This window comes from Oncorhynchus clarkii, chromosome 7, assembly GCF_045791955.1.
Source record: "Oncorhynchus clarkii lewisi isolate Uvic-CL-2024 chromosome 7, UVic_Ocla_1.0, whole genome shotgun sequence".
Lineage (NCBI taxonomy): Eukaryota > Metazoa > Chordata > Actinopteri > Salmoniformes > Salmonidae > Oncorhynchus > Oncorhynchus clarkii.
Window position 1 is genome coordinate 28,220,545 of NC_092153.1, and position 27,221 is coordinate 28,247,765.

General features: G+C 41.9%; 1 protein-coding gene across 2 annotated transcripts; it reads right to left on the reverse strand.

Annotated features, from left to right (window-relative positions):
• Nucleotides 1-27,221, reverse strand: LOC139413138 (chimerin 1). Of its 2 annotated transcripts, none has more exons than XM_071160225.1 (14): nucleotides 26,981-27,221; nucleotides 26,753-26,824; nucleotides 25,367-25,405; nucleotides 25,225-25,280; nucleotides 23,087-23,118; nucleotides 22,866-22,979; nucleotides 17,907-18,195; nucleotides 6,730-6,807; nucleotides 5,614-5,698; nucleotides 3,336-3,509; nucleotides 3,050-3,127; nucleotides 2,586-2,723; nucleotides 2,363-2,468; nucleotides 1-888 (listed from the first exon to the last, which is right to left on the reverse strand). In XM_071160225.1, the coding sequence occupies exons 2-14, from the start codon at nucleotides 26,769-26,771 to the stop codon at nucleotides 717-719; spliced, it is 1,380 nt and encodes a 459-aa protein (XP_071016326.1). In that variant the 5' UTR covers nucleotides 26,772-26,824; nucleotides 26,981-27,221; the 3' UTR covers nucleotides 1-716. The 2 variants fall into 2 exon arrangements, with proteins under 2 accessions (XP_071016326.1, XP_071016327.1); XM_071160226.1 differs by having other exon boundaries at nucleotides 27,032-27,210.

A 27,221-nucleotide genomic window follows, 5' to 3' on the forward strand; every position in this document is an offset into this window, starting at 1 on the left:
TTATATAAATATCCCATTGCATTTATTTTAAATGAACGTAAAAGAACAACATACAATAATAAACAAGGTTTTTAACCGATAGTATTCTATGTTACATCCAGGTACATTAGTGATTCACAGGAAGAATAAACCCATCATGAAACAAATGAGCCACATCTACAAGATCAGAGAGCAGTTAATGAGTGATTGTGACCCATAGAGAGAGGACTCATCATGGATATAACCCATTTTGACATGGACATTGCCATTGAGGGCTTCCATCTTGCCTCCGCCATTTCAAACTATTAAAAGTAGCCAACTGGATGGGGATTCCTATGGGTTGTAGCATCAATGGCACTGCCCATGCTGTCAAAGACACTATAATGTCAGAGATAATGTTGAGTCCTCTCTCCCTTTGGTGTGACCCAATATCTGAAAAAAACACATACTAACTATCCAAAGGAATGTGTGTTCCATCAATTACCCCCGACACAAATGGGGGGGGGGGGGGGGTGAACATGCAAAAGACAAGTCTAAGGTACGTGATTTAAACCCAACAGACATCTCTTCAGACAGGGCTCACTGGGAGTGGAAGAGAATGTACAATGGTGCATTATTATTCAAGTCTTAGTTTTAAAAAGGGAAAATATTAAAAACATTGTCACTTCCTCCTTTCTAAATGATGAGTACATCGCTTATTCATGATTTAAGATTCCTTCATTGTTAATCATCCCCTTTCAGAACAGAATGTCTTCGTTCTTTATAAGCGTCTCCACCACCTGTCTCTGATAGCGGATGTCATTGAGCGCCGTCATCGCATCCAGGTCTGGGGCACGCATGAGGGTGGGCCCAAAAACAATGCCAAGGTTTTCTGCATTCATCAGGTTGTCTTTCTCATTTTGGATTACCCTTTAAAGAGGAACAGGATAGGGTCAGGGCAAGGAGAGAGAAACAGCAACAACAACAAAACATAACCCCTTTGGGTACCATTGACATGCTCATTCAGGTCCAAATTAGTTTTCTACCATAAAACCAATTATTGGCTATTGTTAACATGTAATTCCAAGTAAAAAATATGAACGAAATAAACAGCCCAGAGTCAGTTGTGGGAGGATAGATACCACATTCATAAAATCAGTAGGCCTAGGTGATATTCATTGCTTTTAAAAAGAAAATGTATCTGATACAACAGATCAAGACCGTTTAGCTTAAACTGTTGATAAACTATTTCTTAACATTATTTGCGCAGCAATACGCACAAGGCAGTAGGCTACACGCAAATTTGCATTTGGCTAATGGAAAATGAAAGAAAGTTGAAATAAAAATAGAATGAGAAATAAGCTACTAGTTTCAATGTCTGTATAAAATAATTGCCTCCTGATATGGTGAGATTTTGCCTTGGCTATGTTGAAACAAGGTAAAACATGCCTCATACTATGTAGTAAAATGCTCAGGTTTCAAACAATTAATTAGCTATAGTATATGTTTTAAAAACGCATACTGCCTCCAGCCCATTGCAAAGTGGTGTGAGAATTACAAATATAAATTTTTAATTGTAGCCAAAAAACTATTTTAACATCCTAATGGCTGTCAAAGGTGCTTCCACCAAAAGGAAAAGGCATGCTATCACACAAGGTTAGCAGCTGCATTTTGCGACAGATACAGGGTTTCCGGATACTCCCGTAAAGCCCAGCTCATTGGCTATCTAGCTAGCTTTGTTTGACCCCGATTGTGCTTATTTGACAAAGTTGATCGAGTGAAGACCGCCCGTGTCATTGGCGTGCCATGAAGGCGTCGCTCTCGGACCAAATTTGGTGTCCTATAGAATATACTACAACCCTAATGATATAGTGAGGTCTGGTTACGTTCTAGGATCTCAGAGGAATACATATGAATGTGATTTGACTGGTTGAAACAACATTTAGGGTTAGATTTTCACAGATTCTGTTCTTTGAAAATTGAACAAGAGGAAATACAAAATCGATCATGCATGCCAAGATATGAAAAAGGATTTTATCTAACAAAACGACACTTCATGTTATCTCTGGTACCCTTTGGATGATACATTCTGAAATCTTGCTCTGATTTAAGTAAAGATTTCACTTTCAGCGGTGAATTTATGAAACCTATCGCGGTGAAAAAAAAAGTGTTTGGTTGTTAGGAACTCAAACAATAGCATGATATTTTTTTCGCAGTAATAGCTACTGTAAATTGACAGTGCAGTTATATTAACAAGAATTTACGATCTTGACACAAGGCACTGCATGATTTGCAACGCCAATCCCTAAGTTTTAATAGACTGTAAATCTAATCATTGTCTCTACTCAATGACTAGGCACGGTACGCCTGTTTTACCATAATATACTACAATATCTGGTCTCACCTCTTTAAGTGGGCCATGAGATAACACAGTGATTCACAGTGTGCAGGTGGCAGCAGCTTCAGAGCTTCATGATGGGCCTCTAACCGCTTGTCTGGATCTGTAATCTCTAGAATCCGAAAAAAAATGGACACACAGTCAGTGTCTGCAGGATAGGAACCATAACACACACCCAATAAAAGTCCAAATACAAATATTCATTAAACGGGCTAAGTTTAGGACTAACTTGCTGCCTCCATGAACCTTGGGTAGGCTTCATACGTGATAAGAGGAATAGGTAAATCCCTGAAGTACAGTTTCAGTGCGCCAGTGATTATATTGATGTCTTCATACACATTCACAGAAATGTCCGCCTTTTCACCATCTATTGGGAGACAAGAGGGAGAATTTTAAAACTTATCTCTAGACGGGGCAGTTAATTAAAAGATGCCACAACGGTTGCACGCATCCAAAAAGAGAACTTAAGAATTCTATTGTTTTGTGGCTTTGCAGCCGGTCTAGAGATTATAAACTCAGTTGGCCTTACTTGATAACTGCCATTACCAATTAAAACAGTTTTTGTCCAACCTAGTCCCCGCAATCTTGCAGCAATATCAACAATAGTCCTTGGCCTAAGTCCAATTGATACCCACTGACTGCCCCACCCATAAAGCAGAATGCGATACAGTGGCAAAGGAAAAAGGGCCCTGCCTCTGTCAAAAGCCAGCTTCACATCTTCAATCAGGTCACTGAAGCCTGAGATTCTGTACAGGCCCTCAGACTGAACACCTACAGTTAGAGAACGGGAGAGAAAGACAATGACAAATTAAACAGCTTTACATTTATCAAACTAACACCAGTGCAAATTCATACCTCTCCATTACTTGTCAGGAAATCTGAACAAAGTGACATGAACATTGTTACTGGAGGATGTCTGAAACCATAACAACCCTATAGCAAAAAAAACATCACAAGTGGGTCATTTTCTACCGCTCACCTCTAGACTCAATCTCTTGTATGCACATGTCCACCACCATGGGTCGCTTGGAATGGTGGGCTTTTACCAGGGTTGTAAGGTCACAACTGTATACTTTCTTGACATGCTTGAGGTCAGGCTTACAGTCGTTTGGCACCATTTTGGAACACTGTTTGTGGACATTCAAACCGCAATCTGGGCAGAAAAAGAGATTCGCAATAATGCTGTATCATTTAATTGAACCTTTATTTAGGCAGGGTAGTCCTGCCTAAATCAAGTATCCTTATCACAATTTAAAATGGCAGGCAGCACTAAAAACGATTCTTCTGTTACAACGCATAAACGCATCCTCAATGTTATGCCAATCTGATTGCTTTTCCAATTGGAGATGAATTGTGCATGTTTCATGTAACCTTTATTTAGGCAGGGGGTCCAATTGAGACCAGCCTCGTTTGCAAGGGAGCCCTGTACTACAAGAGCAAAAAGCAATTACACATTAGTTAGACAAATACTTTAAATCAATAAAAAAATACAATAGTAAGAACCCACTCGATCATGCACATAATTTCTTAAGGTCTGCAGTGGTGATCTCTGATCAATTTGCCCATAAAATGGCATTGAAAAATAGAGCAAATCAAATTGTATTAGTCACATGCACCGAACACAACAAGCTTACTTACGAGCCCCTAACCAACAACGCAGTTTTAAAAAATACAGATAAGAATAAGAAATAAAAGTCAGAAGTAATTAAAGAGCAGCAGTAAAATAACAATAGCGAGACTATATACAGGGGGGTAAAGGTACAGAGTCGATGTGCGAGGGCACCGGTACTGAAGTGACTATGCATAGATGATAACAGAGAGTAGCAGCAGTGTAAAAGAGGGGGAGATGGGCAAAGCAAATAGTCTGGGAAGCCATTTGATTAGATGTTCAGGAGTCTTATGGCTTGGGGGTAGAAGCTGTTTAGAAGCCTCTTGGACCTAGACTTGGCACTCCAGTATCGTTTGCCGTGCGGTAGCAGAGAGAACAGGGTGGCTGGAGTGACAATTTTTAGGGGCTTTCCCCTCACACTGCCTGGCAGAGGTCCTGGATGGCAGGAAGCTTGGCCCCAGTGATGTACTGGGCCTCGGACAGATGCCGAGCGGTGATGTAACCGGGTCAGGATGCTTCGATAGTGCAGCTGTAGAACTTTTTGAGAATCTGGGGACCTATGCCAAATACTTTCAGTCTCCTGATGGGGAAAAGGTGTTGTCGTGCACTCTTCACAACTGTCTTGGTGTGTTTGGACCATGATAGTGGTCCAAGGAACTTGAAACTCTCGACCCACTCCACTACAGCCCCGTCGATGTTCACGGGGGCCTGTTCGGCCCGCCTTTTCCTGTAGTCCATGATCAGATCCTTGGTCTCGCTCACATTAAGGGAGAGGTTGTTGTCCTGGCACCACACGGCCAGGTCACTGACCTCATCCCTATAGGCGGTCTCATCGTTGACAGTAATCAGGCCTACCACTGTTGTATCGTCAACAAAATTAAATGGTGTTGGAGTCGTGTTTGGCCACGCAGTCGTGGGTGAACAGGGAGTACAGGAGGGGACTAAGCACGCACCCAAGGGGCCCCTGTGTTGAGAATCAGCGTGGCAGATGTGTTGTTGCCTACCCTTATTTAAATGTCAGTTTTTGATTTAATACATTTGCAAACATTTCTAATAACCATTTTTTTCTTTGACATTATGGGGTAAACAATTTCATCAATTTTAGAATAAGGCTGTAACGTAATAAAACGTGGAAAAAGTCAAGGGGTCTGAATACTTTCCAAAAGCACTGTAGGTTTTCAAATGTTTTTCCTAAAATAATGGTTAAATTAAAAAAAGTCTAATAACGGCAGTCAAGCTAACTGGCTAACATTGACTAGCTACTTTAAAGACAAAAATGAGAGAACAGCTCACTGACTAATTTTACTCACCTTTGCTGAGCTGGTTAGTCTATTTTCATGTTATCAAGAGGGTTAGTGACTAACTTAATGGCAACATTTCAATTTGTTTTAAGCCAATATTTACAGGCACCTGTCATATCAACAGGCACAACTTGTCGTTCTTAAATTCATAAAATATTCTTTGCTCTGACACTCTCAAACCAGAGTGCTCTGAACTCAAGTAGATTACCAGATTGAATTTACGAACGCCCTGTAGACACTGGTATGGTGCTGTATATGACATCTCCTCGAAACCTGGTTCAAACCTGCTGTGTTAAAAGACAAAACACAAAGCAGAGACCACGGTTTGCTTCTCACCCTCCCTTTACCTGCACATTTAACTCCCTGAGCGATGAGGCCCCACATGAAGTTGGCACAATATTCACACCAGTGGGGTCCCCGGAAGGTGTGCACCTGCAAGGGTGAGGAAGAGAGGATGGAAAACATGGTCACTTTTTTTTACTGGATGGAAGGATAGATGGACATACTAGTCTGGATCTCCACAGCCTGCGCACATGGAAGGAGCCAATTGGGAATTATCCCTGAGAGAGATAAGCAGCACTAGAAAGCAGACTGGCAGGCCTTAATGGGGGTTGGAGAGTGGCGGTGGTGGGAGTGTGTGTGTGTGTGTGTGTGTACACCATGGTTGACAATGCCAGGATTATCACATATCTAAAAAGGGACTACATCAAACAAATGCCTAGTTCTGCCAGGTAATGGCTAGACCAATCAGAAATGCTCAACATTTATCTGTGAAAAGCTTGGTGGACTCAGACCCCTTGTTTTAGATTGTTATTTTGGGAATGGGAACGTGGAGGATAGGCATCTTGTGCAAATATATATATATATATATTTTTTTTTTTTTTTTGACAAATGACAAGACAAACAACAAAATGAGAAAACCTAAATGACTGGTGTTATAGCAGTCTTGTTGTTAAAAATAATCTCACAAAACAAAATGTATTATTTTCACATGTTCTAGTAAAAAAAATTCTGGCTGAGATTATTTTAGGACAAGATGGTTGCTATGTTTGGCTGGTAAGAGGTGTGGTTGACAAGATGCAGCTGGAGGGTCCCTAAGCGTCTGGCTGGACAGAATGGGATTAAGTGTTGTGTTGTGTTCTGTCAGGTTCTGTCTCCCTCTCCCAGTTTATATGAGCTACCCACGACAGGTCCGGAAGCCAGTCAGACTACACTATCAGTTGCTGAGGACTACTACAATCCCACCTCCTGACTACTCAAAATGCTGCTCACTAGTCAGAAGCCGAACAGAATATAGATTTTTATATTTTACAAACAGGCAATTCTCTCCCCCGTCATTCCAAAAATGTAAAATATGCCAATCAAACAACCTCAAATGTGATATAACAACCATAAAGGCAGTGAAAAAGAAAGAGCAGAAGAGGAAAAGTAAGAAGCGCTGAGCAGGCAGGTTCAGGTCTTACCTTGAAATTGTGGACTTTCTCATACTTGGTCGCGTGGTCGTTGTCCTTCAGGGTGGCTCGGCGGACCAGTGAGGTGAGCTGTGAATAGGCAAACAGTTTGAGAGGTTGCCAGAAGGTGGCAAGGGCTTCTGTGTCCCTGACCCCATCCTCACACCCAGGGCTGTGGCCATAATGTCCTTCTGCACCCCCATCCTTCTTAGCCTCGTGTACCAGAGACTTCTTCCCTTCCCTGACTATGGACAACTCCCTGGATGGTATGATGGGTGGGTAATAAAAGGGAAATTCCTCCAGTTCTCAGAACAGCTGTGATGCCTATGTGGAAGACTGACAAAGCTCACAGAGATCAACTCGGAGCAGCTCAGGGCAAGCCTGTACTCAGCACCGATGCTTGTATCGTTAAAATCAACGCACCAGGTAAACCAAAACAACCCAACGAAAGCAGTAGGTAAAATCCACTAAGAATCTAAAGATCTGAAAGGGAAAAAATGAAAAAAAAAAGTAGTTAAGAGTATTCCTTTAAAATTACAGTGCCACAGAATTGTGTCCTTAATCCTGTGCTGATCAGGGTGTCTAAACGAGATTCCTCCTCAAAAGATCTGGCTTGACTGTGTGCATCGATGCAGATGAGGTGTGTTGCTAAGTTTATCCTCTCCATGTCGACACTGATACTGTCACTGGTGCACAGACAAAACCCAGAGTGAAGACAGCCATGGGGGGGAAGCAAGAGAGAGAGCGAGCGAGCGAGTGAAAGCAGGTGGAGCATTGGGGAGTCACTGCTGAATTTAAATGTCACATTGAGAATAAGCCAATCAGAGAAAAGAACAGGCTTGGCTTTATCAACAGTGCTATAGTATATTCCTATTACCCCACAGGCAGAGGGAGAGAGAGCTCAATCCTACAATACAGCTCAATGTCACTGTAGCTCCAGGGTTGAGAGACTAGCTTTCAGATTAATGCTCATAAAAACACATCTACCACATACAGAAGAAAATAAAAAATCATTACAATTCCCAAAATGTTAGGATATGGTGCAATTGATTTCACTTTCAGACAACTTAGTCCTACATGGTTGTAACTTCCAGAGTAAAAAAAAAACTATATAGGATTTGCATGTTTTCAAAACAGCTATTTACAAAAATTATAGTACACATTACTTGTTAAATACAGTGCATTCAGAAAGTATTCAGACCCCTTGACTTTTTCCACATTGTTACATTACAACCGTATTATAAAATGTATTCAATATTTTTTTCCCCCTCATCAATCTACACACAATACCACATAATGACAAAGCAAAAACAGGTTAAGACATTTTTGCAAATGCATAAAATAAATATTTTTAAAAAATACAATTTTCATAAGTATTCAGACCCTTTACTTTGTTGAAGCACCTTTGGCAGCGATTACAGCCTCAAGTCTTCTTGGGTGTGACGTTACAAGCTTGGCACACCTGTATTTGTGGAGTTACTCTCATTCTTCTCTGCAGAGAGGGCCTCTCAAGCTCTGTCAAGTTGGATGGGGAGCGTCGCCGCACAGCTATTTTCAGGTCTCTCCAGAGATCTTTGATCAAGTCCAGGCTCTGGGTAGGCCGCTCAAGGACATTCAGAGACTTGTCCCGAAGCCACTCATGTGCGGTCTTGGCTGGGTGCTAAGCGTCGTTGACCTGTTGGAAGGTGAACCTTTGCCCCAGTCGGAGGCCCTGACCACTCTTCATAAAGGATCTCTGTATTCCCCTCCGTTCATCTTTCCCTCGATCCTGACTAGTCTCCCAGTACCTGCCGCTGAAAAACATCCCCACAGCATGATACTGCCGCCACCATGCTTCACCGTAGGGTTGGTGCCTGGTTTCCTCCAGATGTGATGCTTGGCATTCAGGCCAAAGATTTCAATCTTGGTTTCATCCTTTAGGTGCCTTTTGGCAAACTCCAAGCGGGCTGTCATGTGCCTTTTACTGAGGTGGTTGTCCTTCTGGAAGGTTATCCCATCTCTACAGAGGCCCTTCTCCCCTGGTTGCTTAGTTTGGCCAGCCAGCCAGCTCTAGGAAGAATCTTGGTGGTTCCAAACTTCTTCAATTCAAGAATAATGGAGGCCACTGTGTTTTTGTGGACCTTCAATGCTGCAGACACTTCTTGGTACCTTTCCCCAGATCTGTTCCCTTACACAATCCTTTCTCGGAGCTCGACGGAGAATTCCTTCTAACTCACGGCTTGGTTTTTGCTCTGACATGCACGGTCAACTATGGGACCTTATATATAAACAGAAGTGTGCCTTTCCAAATAATGTCCAATCAATAGAATTTACCACAGGCGGACTCTAATCAAGCTGTAGAAACATCAAGGATGATGAATGGAAACAAGATGCACCTGAGCTCAATTTTGAGTCTCATAGCAAAGGGTCTGAATAGTTATGTAACTAAGGTATTTCGTTTTTTTATTTGTAATATTTGTAACGTAACAAAATTTGTAAAAATCAAGGGGTCTGAATACTTTCAGAATGCACTGTAAGCTGGAAGAGTGCATGATTGTGGATAGATCCAAGTAGCAGAAAGTGGGGTACAGATCATGATTGTAGAAGCTGGTCTCTGCCTGCAGCTCAGGACTGTTAACAATATGTACAGAACATAAAGGGATAGATAACAGCAGCCATCGGACTTAAAATCAGGCCCAGACTTGCCTGAGGTTCACAGAGGCTCTGAGAAATGGAAAGATTTCTCCCTCTCCCACTCACCTTTTATCCTTACTTCTAAATTTGCCCGATTGCATCTTACCCTCATACTCTCTGCATCGCCCTCTCACCACCACCATCTTGAACCCTCTGTGTGTGTAGCACTCTCTTGGTGGTGAGGTCCAAAAGTATTTGGACAGTGACATTTGTTGTTGTTTTGGCTCTGTACTCCAGTACTTAGGATTTAAAATTATACAATGACTATGAGGTTAATAAGGTGAAGGCGAAGGAATTTTCATCCATAGAAATTACATAGAAATATAAATTACAGCACTTTTGGTACATAGCCCATTTTAGGAAAAACCAAAAGTATTTGGACAAATTCACTTCTTTGAGTAGTCAAAAGCTTCGTATTTGGTCCCATAATTCCTAGCATGCAATGACAATAACAACAAGCTTGTGACATTACAAACTTCTTGGATGCATTTGCAGTTTGTTTTGGTTGTTTTTCTGATTATTTTGTGCCCAAGAGAAATTAATGGTAAATTATGTACTGTGTCATTTGAGTCACTTTTATTGTAAATAAGAATAGAATGTTTCTGAACACTTATGCATTAATGTGGATGCTACCATGATTACGGGTAATCCTGAATGAATTGTGAAAAATTACGATTGAGAAAGTTTGAGGCATAAATATCATACCCCCAAGAAATGCCATTACCAACAACAGGATAGGTTTGCATTTTTGGGGGGGAATGATATTTATGCCTCCAACTTGCTCACTCATCAATATTCAAGATTCATTCAGGATTATCTGTAATCATGGTAGCATCTATATTAACGCAGAAGTGTTCAGAAACATTCTTTCCTTATTTACAATAAAAGTGACTCCAAAATGACAATACATTATTTAGCATTCATTTCTATTGGGCACAAAACCTAAAACAAGCCCCCAAAAAACTGCAAATGCATCCAACAAGAGTCACAAGATTGATTGTGTGCTAGGAATAAGGGACAAAATAGTAAACCTTTGAATACTTTAATACACAAGTGAATTTGTCCAAATACTTTTGGTTCCCTAAAATGGGGGAGGTGGCACATACTTAAAGTGGATGAAAATATGATATGGATGAATATACCATCAAATTCAAGTTGACAGTACTGACTTTAACCAAAATCACCGTCTAAATATGTTGACCTCACTCTATAGAAAGCACTAACAATCATGATTAGACGGTCTTCCCTGAAGGGAAAATGCAGAAAGGATATTGAGTAATCTTGATAGTGTCCTCTGTATACATAGCCTGTTAAAGCTACCATGGGATAGACAGAAAAATACTGCCAAGATTGATCGTGTATCAGAAAAGAGGCCACTAGTACACACCATAGCAACTCAAGGAGTGAGTTGTGTTATTATTCTCAATAAAATCACCTTTAATTCAGGCCTCCCGAGTGGCGCAGCGGTCTAAGGCGCTGCATCGCAGTGCTAGAGGCTTTACTACAGACCCGGGTTCATGCTGTGGCCGGCAGTCCCATAGGACTGCGCATAATTGGCCCAGCATCGTCCGGTGGGGGATTAATTGGCTCATCGTGCTCTAGCGACTCCTTGGTGCAGCTGGCTGGCGGGTCATGTTTCGGAGGACGCATGACTCCACCTTATCAGTCTGTATTGAGGGGTTGCCGGGTTGATTATGTCCAGGCTCTTCAAAAAGAGCCTGCATTGGGATGATTATAGGCATTTAATTACATAGAGAGAGAAGAGTGGGAGGAGGGAGAAGAAGGCTGGGGGAGGTCAGCGAGTGAATGACCATTAGATAACTTCAGTGGTGTAAAACAAAACAAAAAAAGTATTGCATACATCCATTTGAGGCTGAATCATGAGATGAGGCATCTATATGCAGACCACGACAGTCCAACCGTAGGCATTTAGCCTACTGCCATTATTTTATAGTATTTTATAGTAAGAAGCATATAATTGAACTTAGCTGAATAAAATAGAAAGGATATTTCCCCCATTCTGGAGCGAGTGCGCGCATATGATCATTTGAAACTGGTCCTATACCCTAGGTTAGTTATTTGGCAACTTTAGTTGTGAATGATACAAATATTAGAAAAACAAAAGAATATGGACACCTGCTCATCGAATATCTCATTCCAAAATCATGGGCATATGAATTTGGTCAAATGGACCAAGGAGTGTGCCTGTCTGCACGTAAGTAAAAAATAAAATTGTGCCATCTAGTTTGCTTAATATAGGAATTTGATGTGATGTGTAAGTGCACGTGAGTATGAGGTGTGTGAGATTACTAGCTGACTGCTGGCGATGACTGTTCAACCGTCTGAAGGCCAAGTAATAGAAGCAGTTTTTTAGTCTCGGTTTTAATGCACCTGTACTGTCTCCATCTGTCTGACAATAGACGAGTGAACAGTCTGTGGCTCACCTGGCTGAGGCCCTTGATGATCCTCTTGGTCTTCCTTTGACACCGGGTGCTGTAGTCCTGAAGGGCAGGCAGCATGGCCCCGGTGATGCATAGGGCTGTCCACACCTACCCTTTGGACAGTCATGCAGTTGAGGGCAGAGCAGTTGCCGGACAAGGCGGTGATGCAGCCTGACATAATGCTCTCAATGCTGCCTCTCCAGAAGTTTGTTAGGGTCTTGGGGGCCATGCAGATTTTCTTCAGCAACCTGAGGTTTTAGAAGTGCTGTTGCACCTTCACCACAATGTTGGTGTGGCGAGACAATTTCAGGTCCTCTATGATGTGCACGCCAATTAACTAGAAGCTTTTGAACCTATCCACTGCGGCTCCATCGTCTCCTGTATTCCACAATAAGCTCCTTTGTTTTGTTGAGGGAGAGGTTATTTTCCTAGCACCACTCCACCAGGGCTCTAACTTCCTCCCTGTAAGCTGTCTCGTGGTTGTTGGTAATCAGGCCTACCACTGTCAAGTCGTCAACAAACTTGATGATCGAGTTGCCACACAGTCAGGGGTGAAAACGGGAGTACAGGAGGGGGCTGAGCACACACCCCTGGGGCGAGGGGGGGGATTTATATTTAATATACATCCCTAATTAAGCGGGTGTACTCTTCATGGGGTCCAGAACATTTTAATTCAGTTAGGGCACTATGACTACTGCTCAGCTTTTAACACCAAACAGCATAGGCATTTTTCTTGTCTAGGTGGGATAGGGCAGTGTGCAGTCCAACGCCGATTGCGTCGTCCTTAGAAATGTTGGGGCGGTATGCAAATTGTAGTCTGTCAAGGGTGTCGGGTAAGGTGGAGGTGATATGGTCCTTGACTAGCCTTTCAAAGCACCTCATGATGACAAAAGTGAGCGCTACGGGGGCGATAGTAATTTAGTGCAGTTGCCTTGGCTTGCTTGGGTACATGAACAATGGTGGCCCTGTTGAAGTGCAGATGACAGACGGATGGTGAGAGGTTGAAAATGTCCGTTAACACTCCAGCCAGTTGGTCTGTGCATGCTCTGAGGACACGGCTTGGTATGCCATCTGGGCTGGCAGCCTTGCGAGTGTTAACATGCTTGAAGATCCTACTCACGTCACCTACAGAGATTGGGAGCCCGCAGTCCTCACAAGCAGTGGAGGCATATGTCAGTGGGTCAGTGTCGTTTTCCTCGAAACAGGCAAAAAAGGTGTTAACGGGTCTGGAAGTGAGGCATCAGTGTCCGCAACGTGGCTGGTTTTCCCTTTACAAATCGGTGATTGTTTTAAATCCCTGCCACATGAGTCTCGTGTCAGAGCAGTTGAACTGCAACTTCACTTAGTCCCTGTAACGTCTTTCTGCCTCTGTCTATATTCGCCTCTGTTTCCAGTCCCTTTACCGTGGTTAAATGCGGTGGTTCACACTTTCAGTTTTGTGCGAATGCTGCCATCTATCCACCGTTTAGTTTGCGTATGTCCCAATGTCCTTAAATGTATTTTGTGAAAGTCACGGAGTACAGAAGGGGGCTGAGTACACACACCTCGGAATATGCTGTTTCCATTTTGTCCACACCCATGCTTATATCCCACCTGCTTTAGAAGTTCAGGACAAGAAAGTGTGGGCTATCGAATTAATAACACTCAAATGTAAAATCATGGATTTATATCAGCCTAATTGAGGTGTAGATTACATCACACATTGCAGTGTTCAAACTTGTAACAGCTGCATGAGATTTGTTTTTTTTTTAAATGTAATTATTATTTTTTTTTTTAAACACCTGTCTGAAGTCACTATATTTTAAGAATGTGAAAATGTCAGAATAATAGCAAAGAGCTTTAATTTCAGCTTTAATTACTTTCACCACAATCCCAGTAGGTCAGAAGTTTACATACACTCAATTAGTATTTGGTAGCAATGCCTTAAATTTGTTAAACTTGGGTCAAACGTTTTGGGTAGCCTTCCACAAGCATCCCACAATAAGTTGGGTGAATTTTGGCCCATTCTTCCTCACATAGCTGGTGTAACGGAGTCAAGTTTGTAGGCCTCCTTACTTGCACACGTTTCTTTTCAGTTCTGCCCACAAATGTTCTATAGGATTGCGGTCAGGGCTTTGTGATGGCCACCTTGACTTTGTCGTCCTTAAGCCATTTTTCCACAGCTTTGGAAGTATGCTTGGGGTCATTGTCCATTTGGAAAACAAGCTTTAACTTCCTGACTGATGATATTGCTTCAATTATATCCACATAATTTTCCTTGATGAAGCCATCTATTTTGTGAAGTGCACCAGTCCCTCCTGCAGCAAAGCACCCCCACAACATGATGCTGCCACCCCCATGCTTCACAGTTAGGATGGTGTTCTTCGGCTTGCAAGCTCCCCCTTTTTCCTCCAAACATAACAATGGTCATTACGGCCAAACAGTTCTATTTTTGTTTCATCAGACCAGAGGACATTTCTCCAAAAAGTACGATCTTTGTCCCCATGTGCAGTTGCAAACTGTAGACTGGCTTTATGGCGGTTTTGGAGCAGTGGCTTCTTCCTTGCTAAGCGGCCTTTCAGGTTATGTTGATAAAGGACTCGTTTTACTGTGGAAATAGATACTTTTGTACCCGTTTCCTCCAGCATCTTCACAAGGTCCTTTGCTGTTTTTCTGGGATTGATTTGCACTTTCCGCACCAAAGTAAATTAATCTCCTTCCTGAGCGGTATGGCGCCTGTGTGGTCCCATGGAGTTTGCATACTATTGCATACTATTGTTTGTACAGATGAACGTGGTACCTTCAGGCATTTGGAAATTGCTTCCAAGGATGAACCAGACTTGGAGGTCTACAATAATTTGTCTGAGGTCTTGGCTGATTTCTTTTGATTTTCCCATGATGTCAAGCAAAGAGGCACGGAGTTTGAAGGTAGGGCTTGAAATACATCCACTGGTACACCTCCAATGGACTCAAATTAGGTCAATTCGCCTATCAAAGGCTTCTAAAGCCATGACATATTTTTTGTATGTAAACCTCTGACCCACTGGAATTGTGGTACAGTGAATTATAAGTGAAATAATCTGTGTAAACAATTCTTGGAAAAATGATGTGTCATGCACAAAGTAGATGTCCTAACCGACTTGCCAAAACTATAGTTTGTTAACAAGACATTTGTGGAGTGGTTGAAAAACTAGTTTTAATGGCTCCAACCTAAGTGTCTGTACACACACACACACATAAACGAAAATAATATAAAACATAACATGTGAAATGTTGGTCTCATGTTTCATGAGCTGAAATGTCAAACACAAACAGCTTATTTCTCAAATTTTGTGCACAGATTTTTTTTACATATTTGTTAGTGAGCATTTTTCCTTTGCCAAGATAACCCATCCACCTGACAGGTGTAACATATCAAGAAGCTGATTAAACAGCATGATCATTACACATCTAAAGTTTTGAGGAGAGGGGGGATTGGTATGCTGACTAGCAATATTCACCAGAGCTTTTGCCAAAGAATTACGATCAGGGGTTCACTGATGTCAACGCTTCCCCATGGTGGTGGTGGGGTTATGGTATTAGCAACGGACGATGAACACAATTGCATTTTATCGATGGCAACTTGAATGCACAGAAATACCGTGATGAGATCCTGATTGTTGTGCCATTCATCCGCCACCATCACCTCATGTTTCAGTATAATAATGCATAGCCCCATGTTGCAAGGATCTTCACACAATTCCTGAAAGCTGAACATGTCCCAGTTCTTCCATGGTCTGCATACTCACCAGACGTCATCCATTGAGCATGTTTGGGTTGCTCTGGATCGATGAGTACGTCAGCGTGTTCCAGTTCCCAACAATATTCAGAAACTTCGCACAGCCATTGAAGAGGAGTGGGATAACATTCCACAGGTCACAATCAACAGCCTGATCAACTCTTTGTGAAGGAGATGTCTCATGCAGCGCAACACAAGTGGTGGTCACACCAGATACTGACTGGTTTTCTGATCCACGCCCATACCTTTTTTTTTATCCCATGGATTAGGGACTAATTTATTTGAATTATTTCCTTATATGAACTGTAAAAATGAAATTGTTGCATTTATATTTTTGTTCAGTATAATTCCCCCCTTACATTCAACTGATTGTGCCACCTATAGCAACAATGACTAACCAAATCCTTCCTGTAGTAGATGATCAGTCTCTCACATCGCTTTGGAGGAATTTTGGCCAACTCCTGCATCCAGGACTGCTTTAACTCAGCGACATGTGTGGGTTTTCAATAATGAACTGCTCATTTCAAGTCCTGCCACAATATCTCAATTGGGATTAGATCTCCACTTTGACTAGGCCATTCCAAAACTTAAAATGTGTTACTTTTAACCATTTTCATGTAGACTTGATTGTATGTTTTGGATCATTGCCTTGCTGCATGACCCAGCTGTGCTTCAGCTTCAGTTCACAGACTGATGCCCTAACATTCTCCTTCAGAATTCTCTGATACAGAGGATAATTCATGATGTCTTCTATTAAGGCAAGTCGTCCAAGTGCTGAGGCAGCAAAGCAACCCCAAACTGTCACACTACCACAACCATGCTTGACCGTTTGTATAAGATTCTTACAGTGGAATGCAGTGTTGGCTTGCGCCAGGGATAAATAGGGCCCATTTCACCACTTTTGACTCCTGTCCATAGAACATTCTTCCAAGAGTTTTGATGATCATCCAGGTGTTTTTTAGCTAAATGTAGTCAACTTTTTGGACGAGAATTGCATTTATATTTTTGTTCAGTTTGTGTGTACATGCAGTGCATTCGGAAAGTATTCAGACCCCTGGACTTTTTCCACATCTCGTTACGTTAGCCTTATTCTAAAATTGATTAGTTGTTTTTTTCCTCAATCTATACACAATACCCCATAATGACAAAGCAAAAAAAGGTTTAAACATTTTTGCTAATTTATTTTAAAAACTCCAACGGAGTTTTGAGAGTCCTTTAGGTGCCTTTTGGCAAACTCCAAGTGGCAGTCATGTGTCTTTTACTAAGGAGTGGCTTCTGTCTGGGCACTACCATAAAAAGGACTGACTGGTGGAGTGCTGCAGAGATGGTTGTCATTCTGAAAGGTTCCATCTCCACAGAAGAATTCTGGAGCACAGTCAGTGACCATCTGGTTCTTGGTCACCTGACCAAGGCCCTTCTCCCCCAATTGCTCTGTTTGGCCAGCTCTAGGAAGTGTCTTAATGGTTCCAAACTTCCTCCATTTAAGCATAAAGGAGGCCAGTGTGTTCTTGGGGACCTTCAATGTTGTTGACATTTTTTAATACTCTTCCCCAGATCTGTGCCTCTCGACACAATCCTGTCTCGGTGCCCTACGGACAATTACTTTGACCTCATGGCTTGGTTTTTGCTCTGACATGCACGGTCAACTGTGGGACCTTATTTAGACCGGAGTGAGCCTTTCCAAATAATGTAACCAGTTGAATGTATCTACAGGTGGACTCCAAGTTGTAGAAACATCAAGGATGATGAATGGAAACAGGATGCACCTGAACTCAATTTCGAGTGTCATAGCAAAGTGTCTGAATACTTATGTAAAAAGGTATGTTTTGAGGTATGAACACATTTGCAAATAAATAAATAAAAACCTGTTTTTACATTTTCATATTGTGGTATTGTGTGTAGATTGATGAGGGAAAAAATGATTGAATCAATTTTAGAATAAGGCTGTAAAGTAACAAAATGTGGAAAAAGTCAAGGGGTCTGAATACTTTCAGAACGCAATGTACACACCCACACGCCAGCAAATCCAGGTTCCATGAATCACAAAACGACAAAGTTCCGTTCAATAGTATGAAGTGTTAAAAATGGATCTCAGGATGCATCTAAACAAATTCTGGCTATCTTCTTTTGGTGAGCAACAAGAGCAGTGCTACCAACTTTCTGCACATTAGAATAGTAGAGCTGGAATTTCTTGACATGGAAAACATTCACTTCTGCCTGGTTTTCACATTGCATTCATTTCAGCATCTGCTCCATTTGTTTCCTTTTCCAGTACAGTAAAAGGCTGACATTTTTGGGACAGTGAGAGTGTTCCTTACCCCTTTCTCCTCGTCACCCAGCTCTCCCTGTGGCGCAGGCCCATCAGGAACCTCCTGGCACACAGGCAAGTGTTTCTTCAGCGTGGGCTCCTTGTTGAGTGTTGTGTAGCCAATGTGCTCATAGATTGGGTTGATGGTCATCTTAGCGATGTACTCTGCTGCCTTGGTCTCGATGTAGAGCGTGATCAGCCCATCTGTCACAAGGTCGTGAATGGACTCAAAGCGCTTCTCCCCAACAAAGTGTTTCCCATCACGGTAGAGGCGGAAGTTCCTGGTTTGATTTCCAAATCTGGGTTCAGGATATAGGGGGGAAAGAGGAAAAGGGAAGGGGGAGGGAAATCAGTGAGAATCAGTGATTCCTACCATTGGGTAGGAGAGTGTTTTTACATCGTCTCAAGTGGGAAGCATAAGGAGGAGGCCGTACAGCTGGGGGGGAAAAGGAAAATCCTAGGATGAAGAGCCGACCTTAAAAGCATAAAAATAAAAACTTTGCCTGCCTCTCCTTCCTCGTACCCTGGATCAGTGGAAAACCAAATTAAATCATTTTTGCAAAAGTGCTAAAAAGGTTTTTATATCCAGTAATGACTGCTAGATCAAATAATTTCTTCCCTGCACATAGTGGTTATAAATAATGGTGACCTTTATTAGAGCTGATCAATACATTAAGTGTATAGTGAATGCTAACAAAATTCCTCATCTCACAGGAAAAAGGCCTCTCAGATGTGCATGCTGCAAAAGCGCCAACCATTACACTCTGTACTGACAGCAAATCCAATCACTGTGCACAACATGAGCCAGAACAATGCAAGGAATTCTTCATCATTGGGTAGATGCAAGAGACCAATATTTCAACCTCATCTGTCAATGAGAAATAAAGGGAGATAGTTGGCGAAGAGAAGAAAGTGTTCCTGTGTGAAAAGAAAAACACAAACCAGCACAAATAACTCAGGAGACATCCTAAACTAACTAGCTAAGAATCCTTACTCCAATACTAACCAGACGCAAAGTGCATTACCTAACCCTTCCAAATTGAGATCCAAGGATGCCCATTGTTGGACAACCATTTTCCAGCCATCCTTACAAAGGTGATTATTTTTATGGAAAGCAATTATAGCGAAGAATCAGCAGAGGTGAGACACTTAAGCAGAGAGAAAATAAATACTTCTGTTTTTTCTCTCAGATATACAGGAGGAAGAAATGCAGTTTATTTGCATTTCAAAACCTGGGAATACACTGTGCATTATATTTACCACGCTAACGACATCTGCGACAGAGGAAGGTATACTCCTCTGTCGCAGAGGCAAACACATAAGCGAAGCAATGCACAGAGTGGCAGATTGACACTAGAAGCACAACTTGGCTGACCTCTATAAATACAAGAAATCAACATTTTCATCACAGCAGCTTCAAGGAAAATTATCTGGATAAATAATTACATTTAGTCAGGCCCCAGTGCATAGGCAATACAGCACTTGACAGCTGAGAGAAGCTGATCAATGCTGCTCATACAACCTATGTTCCCCCAATGGAATTACATTTGAACTTTCAAGATAAAGAACACATACACTTTTAAGAACATTTTGTACTACTCCCCTACATCATTCAATGTTTATTTTTCTGGTGATTCATATCATCAGTGTAGGACAGAAACGGACTCTTCCTTCCTAATGTTCTTAATCACCAAAGTAAGAATATGACGTTAATGTGTGTGAGCTCTTTAAAGCCATCTATGGAGTTTGATGTAGTTTTAGTTTGCTGTTTATGGGTTGTAACAGACACATAAAGCTCTCCCTCACCCTCCATTTGGAAAATCTGGCCATCATTCTTTCCTCCTGAGTCCTGCTTACAAGCAAAAACTGAAGAAGCAGGAAGTACCAGTGACTCGCTCAATACGCTACAGAACTGTTTTGCTAGCACAGACAGGAATATGTTTCAGGATTCATCCAATGACATTGAGGAATATATCACCTCAGTCACCGGCTTCATCAATAAGTGCCTCGACGACATCATCCCCACAGTGACCGTACGTAAATATCCCAACCAGAAGCCATGGATTACAGGCAACAGCTGCATCGAGCTAAAGGCTAGAGCTGCCGCTTCAAGGAGTGGGACACTAATCTGGACGCTTATAAGAAATCCCATTACGCCCTTAGACGAACCATCAAACAGGCAGAGTGGATTAAGATTGAATTCTACTAGACTGGTTCTGACGCTCATCAGATGATGTGGCAGGGCTTGAAAACTATTACAGACTACAAAGGGAAACACAGCCGCGAGCTGCCCAGTGACGCGAGCCTACCAGACGAGCTAAATACCTTTCATGCTTGCATCAAGGCAAGCAACACTGAAGCATGCATAAGAGCACCAGCTGTTCCAGACGACTGTCTGGGTAGAAAATGTGAGCAAGACCTTTAAACAGGTCAACACTCACAAAACCACAGGGCCAGACCGATTACCAGGACATATACTCAAAGCAAGTGGCTTCACTGACATTTTGAACCTCTCCCTGACAGTCTGTAATACCTACATGTTTCAAGCAGACCACCATAGTCCCTGTGCTTGTTTGTAGGTGACCAAATACTTATTTTCCACAATAATTTGCAAATAAATTCATTAAGAATCCTACAATGTTTTTTTCTAATTTTGTCTGTCATAGTTGAAGTGTACCTATGATGAAAATTACAGGCCTCTCATCTTTTTAAGTGGGAGAACTTGCACAATTGGTGGCTGACTAAATACTTTTTTTGCCCCACTGTACTAGGCGGTATCAGAGGAAAGGCCAAAAAATTGTCAAAGACTCCAACCACCCAAGTCATTGACTGTTTTCTCTGCTACCACACGGCAAGCAGTACCGGAGCGCCAAATCTAGGACCAAAAGGCTTAACAATTTCTACCCCCAAGACACAAGACTGCTAAACAATTAATCAAATGGCCACCCGCACTATTTACATTGATGCCCACCCCCTCACCCCAAATTCATATTACACTGCTGCTACTCGCTATGTATTATCTATGCATAGTCACTTTACCCCTACCTACATGTACAAATCACCTCGACTAACTAACTACCCCCACACATTGACTGGGTACCCCCTGTATATAGGCCCGCTATTGTTATTATAGTGTTACTTTTTATTATTTTCTACTTGGTAAATATTTTCTTAACTCTTTCTTGGACTACATTGTTGGTTAAGGGCTTGTAAGTAAGCATTTCACCTGTTGTACTTGGCGCATGTGACAAATAAAGTTTGACTTGATATGTAGGCGGTGTGTGTACGTGTGCAAGACTCAGCAAGCCTTGGAGTCACACATGAGTCTGAGCCGTCTTTGACATTTCTGAATGCGATATTCAATAATACACTACATGACCAACAGTGTGGACATACTCGAACATCTAGTTTAAAAATCATTTTAATATGGAGTTGGTCCCCCCTTTACTGCTATAACAGCTTCCACTCTTCTGGGAAGGCTTTCTACTAGATGTTGGAACATTGCTGCGGGGACTTTCTTCCATTCAGCCACAAGAGCATTAGTGAGGTCGGGCACTGATTTAGGGCGATTAGGCCTGGCTCACAGTCGGTGTTCCAATTCCAACCCAAAGGTGTTTGATAGGGTTGAGGTCAAGGCTCTGTGCAGGCCATACAAGTTCTTCCACACAGATCAAACCATTTCTGTGTGGTCCTCCCTTCGTGCACGAGGGCATTGTCATGATGAAACAGGAAAGGGCCTTCACCAAACTGTTGCCACAAAGTTAGAAGCACAGAATTGTCTAGAATGTCATTGTATGTCATAGCGTTAGGATTTCTCTTCACTGGAACTAAGGGGCCTAAAACAAACCATGAAAAACAGCCACAGACCATTATTCCTCCTCCACCAAACTTTACAGTTGGAACTATGCATTCGGGCCAGTAGCGTTCTCCTGGCATCCGCCAAACTCAGATTTGTCTGTTGGACTGCCAGATGGTGAAGCTTGATTCATCACTCCAGAGCCCGTTTCCACTGCTCCAGAGTCCAATGGCGGCAAGCTTTACAGCACACCAGCCGACGCTTGGCATAGTGCATGGTGATCTTAAGCTGGTGTGCGGCTGCTTGGCCACGGAAACCCATTTCATGAAGCTCCTGATGAACAGTTCTTGTGCTGGAGTTGCATCCAGAGTCAGTTTGGAACTCAGTTGTGAGCTTTGCAACCGAGGACAGGTGGTTTCACGTTCTGTGAGCGTGTGGCCTACCTTTTCACGGCTGAGCCGTTGTTGCTCCTAGACGTTTCCACTCACAATAACAGCACTTACAGTTTACAGGGGCAGCTCTAGCAAGGCAGAAATCTCATGAACTGACTCGTTGGAAAGGTGGCATCCTATGACGGTGCCATGTAAATGTCACTGAGCTCTTCAGTAAGGCCATTCTACTGCCAATGTTAGTCTAAGGAGATTGCATGGCTGTGTGTTCGATTTTATACACCTGCCAGCAACGGGTGAGGCGGAAATAGCCTAATCCACTAATTTGAAGGGGTGTCCACATACTTTAGTATATATGTATATATGCGTACCTAAAGGGTTCTTAAAATTCAAAATCAAATAGATAAATGATCATCTTAAAGCAATTCCATATGTTAGCTTAGTAGAACCACCCCCACCAAATGGCTTAGATGTTGAGGTTACCAGCTGAAAGGTGTTTCTTCCTCAGACACATTGGGGCGGCTGGCTTCCGGGTTAAGCCAGCAGTGTGTGAAGAAGCAGTGCGGCTTGGCAGGATCGTGTTTCGGAGGACGCATGGCTCTCGACCTTCAACTCTCCCGAGTCCGTAGAGGAGTTGAAGTGATGGAACAAGACTAACTACCAATTGTAAATCTCAAAATTGGGGAGGAAAAAGGGGTGTAACTACAAAAAATTCTAAACTAAATCAAAAGAAGTCATGCATCACACTGTTTGGAAAAGTAGAAAAGGTGTGTGTGTGCCTAACCGTAGGGCCAGTGTGTAGGTCCCAGGCTGCCTCTGGCTCTCTCTGATGAGGTAACTCCCCTCTGCCACACTCAGCAGCTGGTCAGCCTCCTCTCTGGAGATCATCCCATGGTACCTGGGGAGAAGACAGAACATTGGAAATACAGATGCAGACTGGATAAAAAAAACTACAGCAATGACTAGTTTTGTATATAAATTCTACATTGAAATAATCCAACTTACTCTCTCCCATAGTATTTGGGCCGGTTATCCACCTGAAAGCAAATAGAATATTCCATTGATAAGTAAATCAAGAAAAATAGACTTCTGGTTTTCGGATTGTGAAGGTTGGAAGGTTAACCAGAGGAGAACTAAGTCACTGCAATAGTACTTTACTTGCATCAGCTATAACACTGGGATGCATTCCGTAGGACACAACTCAACATCATGGAAGATAAAATAAAGAATTATCCACCGTATGCTACGCGACTTGACTACTGTGAAGACATATAGCAAACTTAAATAGGATCTAATGCCCACCATCTAGGTGTTTCAGAGGAAGGTCACTGGATAAGCACCATGGTCAGAGACAATGCTAGCATGCACAGGTGTCCATCAAGGGGCTGGCCAAGCCGGAATGTAATAATACTCCGTGAGACAGCTAGAATTATTTTTTTTGCATCCCGTATCACACTCTTGCAAGCCTTTTCTTTAATATATTCAACTGGATATGAAGTGAAATGGCAGCATATATATATATATATACACACACACACACACACATATACAGTGGGGCAAAAAAGTATTTAGTCAGCCACCAATTGGCCACTTAAAAAGATGAGAGAGACCTGTAATTGTCATCATAGGTACACTTCAACTATGACAGACAAAATGAGAAAAAAATCCCAGAAAATCACATTGTAGGATTTTTTATGAATTATTTGCAATTTATGGTGGAAAATAAGTATTTGGCAAGTCGGCTAGAACATCTACTTTGTGCATGACACAAGTAATTTTTCCAACAATTGTTTACGGACAGATTATTTCACTTATAATTCACTATATCACAATTCCAGTGGGTCAGAAGTTTACATACACTAAGTTGACTGTGCCTTTAAAAAGCTTGGAAAATTCCAGAAAAGGATGTCATGGCTTTGACATGCTAATTGACCTAATTTGAGTCAATTGGAAGTGTACCTGTGGATGTATTTCAAGGCCTACCTTCAGACTCGGTGCCTCTTTGCTTGACATCATGGGAAAATCAAAAGAAATCAGCCAAGGCCTCAGAAAAAAAAAATGTGTCCTCCACAAGTCTGGTTCATCCTTGGGAGCAATTTCCAAACGCATGAAGGTACCACGTTCATCTGTGCAAACAATTGTACACAAGTATAAACACCATGGGACCACGCAGCCGTCATACCGCTCAGGAAAGAGACGCGTTCTGTCTCCTAGAGATGAGCGTACTTTGGTGAGAAAAGTGCAAATCAATCCCAGAACAACAGCAAAGGACCTTGTGAAGATGCTGGAGGACACAGATACAAAAGTATCTATATCCACAGTAAAATGAGTACTATATCGACATAACCTGAAAGGCCACTCAGCAAGGAAGAAGCCACTGCTCCAAAACCGCCATAAAAAAGCAAGACCACGGTTTGCAACTGCACATGGGGACAGAGATGGTACTTTTTGGAGAAATGTCCTCTGGAATGATGAAACAAAAATAGAACTGTTTGGCCATAATGACCATCGTTTGATGAAACAAAAATAGAACTGTTTGGCCATAATGACCATCGTTATGTTTAGAGGAAGAAGGGTGAGGCTTGGAAGCCGAAGAACACCATCCCAACCGTGAAGCACGGGGGTGGCAGCATCATGTTGTGGTGGTGCTTTGCTGCAGGAGGGACTGGTGCATTTCACAAAATAGATGGCATCATGAGGCAGGAAAATGATGTGGATATTTTAAAGCAACATCTCAAGACATCAGTCAGGAAGTTTAAGCTTGTTTGCAAATGGGTCTTCCAAATGGACAATGACCCCAAGCATATTTCCAAAGTTGTGGCAAAATGGCTTAAGGACAACAAAGTCAAGGTAATGGAGTGGCAAACAAAGCCCTGACCTCAATCCTATAGAAAATGTATGGGCAGAATTCAAAAAGTGTGTGAGAGCAAGGAGGCCTACAAACCTGACTCAGTTACACCAGCTCTGTCAGGAGGAATGGGCCAAAATTCACCCAACTTATTTAGCACATAAAGCTGCAATATGTAACTTTTGTGACCAGAACAAATTCACATAGAAATGTGAGTTATAGATCTGTTATTCTCTTTGAAAGCAAGTCAATGAGAAATTGAAAGCAAGTCAATTATTGAAAGCATGTCAATTACCTCAGTGGTGCAGGTCAGTCGCCGTGGATGTGGTGCCTCCTGCTGGAGCTGATACACTTGTGCAAAAACAGAACACAGTCAGTAAAACATGATTACAGTGCTCCCTACAATATTTTCATCATTAGAATACATTTATACTCACGGTAAGATTTCCACACTGGCGGCCTGTATTCATCATGGTCTGAGGAAAGAAGAACATAATTTCAAGTCTTAAAAAACTTTAACATTGACAGACTACCAAAAATCTTTGTTTCCTGATTGACAGTGCCTCCAGGTGGTCATTCTATCACACTACACTTAAACTGTGTTGATTAAGCCACCCTGACAAATTAGATATTCTACAGATTCAGTAACAGACAAGATATTTTTGACCCCAAACAAATGATTACATTAGCGGGCCTTCAGCACATCTGAATTGCCTTGAAGCATAATACAGGGTCACTCATTTTAGGCTAGACGCAAGATACTATGCAACTAGCCTAATCAACAATACCAAACTAATGCTGTGGGAAAATTAGCATTTTATGCAAATTCAGAATAAATCTAACATTGTTATTAGCTTAGGCTTATTGTACTTGAGAAGTTCTCAATACATTAAAACATTTATACATTATGGTGCCAAGCCAAACTGTTTTACGAGGACTTTACTTTTCACACATCCGCCATTGTTGATATGGTCGCTGTCTCCACTCGTAGCAACATATCCTTACAAAAAAAAAATACCACTGTTCTATACTGAACCATACCACTACCGTAGCACATGCAGTTTGGGTCGACACCATTGTGTAGGATAGCTTTAAAGAGAGCTACTACTTACTACTGACAAATATTTAAATTCGGCTACTACAAGGATGTTCTGACCCTCAAATAGCTATTGCACTACATAGGACTGCAGACTGTGCTTTCAATCACACCATGAAAGGACTATGGCATGTGTGTTCTGACAGAATACACTGGATATCTGTCCCAAAGCACAGAGCTTCCAGTCTCTTCCCCCACAGCCTGGAAGTCATCTCGATCTTAAACTTGAAATGCACGTAATTTCCAGCCCCCTAACCGTTCTGTATGTATTTTCTCTCCCTCTCCTAGTTCAAAAAATGTTTTTTGTTTAATGCAAAAAAAGGCAATAGACTGTAGTCTACTATTCCACCTCATGAAAAGTCTTGTGATACCCTTTGGTGATGAAGGGGTTTTAACATGGCTTAAAACGCTATAATACATGAACGTTGACAAATGACTTAAATAAACTGTTAGTTAACTAGCTTTAGCTATCGAACATCGTATCTACAAATCTGATGACGCAAAATACGGTGTTTCTATCCCGTGCGAAAGAACTCTACAGGCCTCCCGACAAGGCCAAAAAAAAAGCTGGCTAGATGGACAAACACAGATCACATTTCTATAGCAAAACATTTGCATATCTGTCACATGCATTACTAGGAAGCTGGCGTTAGAGCTGGTATTGGAACTAGCGAGGTATCAAACTGACAGAAAGGAACAGTTAGCTAGCTAACGTTAGTTAACTTACCAAAGACATTTAGAGCCATTCTTGGTGCGATAACTGATGCGCAATATGACTATTTCCACCGCCGTTAGAAAGCTGATAAGGGGAATACAGTGAATAAATATTATTTTGCGAGAAAACATTCAGCAACTAGGAAAAATGTTGAAAACTGTATCAAAGTGTTTATACTACAATAACAGAGCCAGTCCAGGCTAGATAGCGTTGGACACTTAAGTTAACGCGTTTGCTCACACTGAGTCACCGCTAGTAGTACCGCCGACTTCATGACAAAAATAAACAAACCTAAGGAATGGGAACAGGCGTAGATGCAAACATGCATTTATCTACAGTGAGGGTAAAGCCAATATGTAATCTATCCGGTTGCATATGCATGCATATAGCTAATATAATTGATCCCAACAAACACCGTATCTATATTCTATAACGAAGTCGCCATCTTGTGATGGCCGTAGTTTTACCATGGTTACCATGT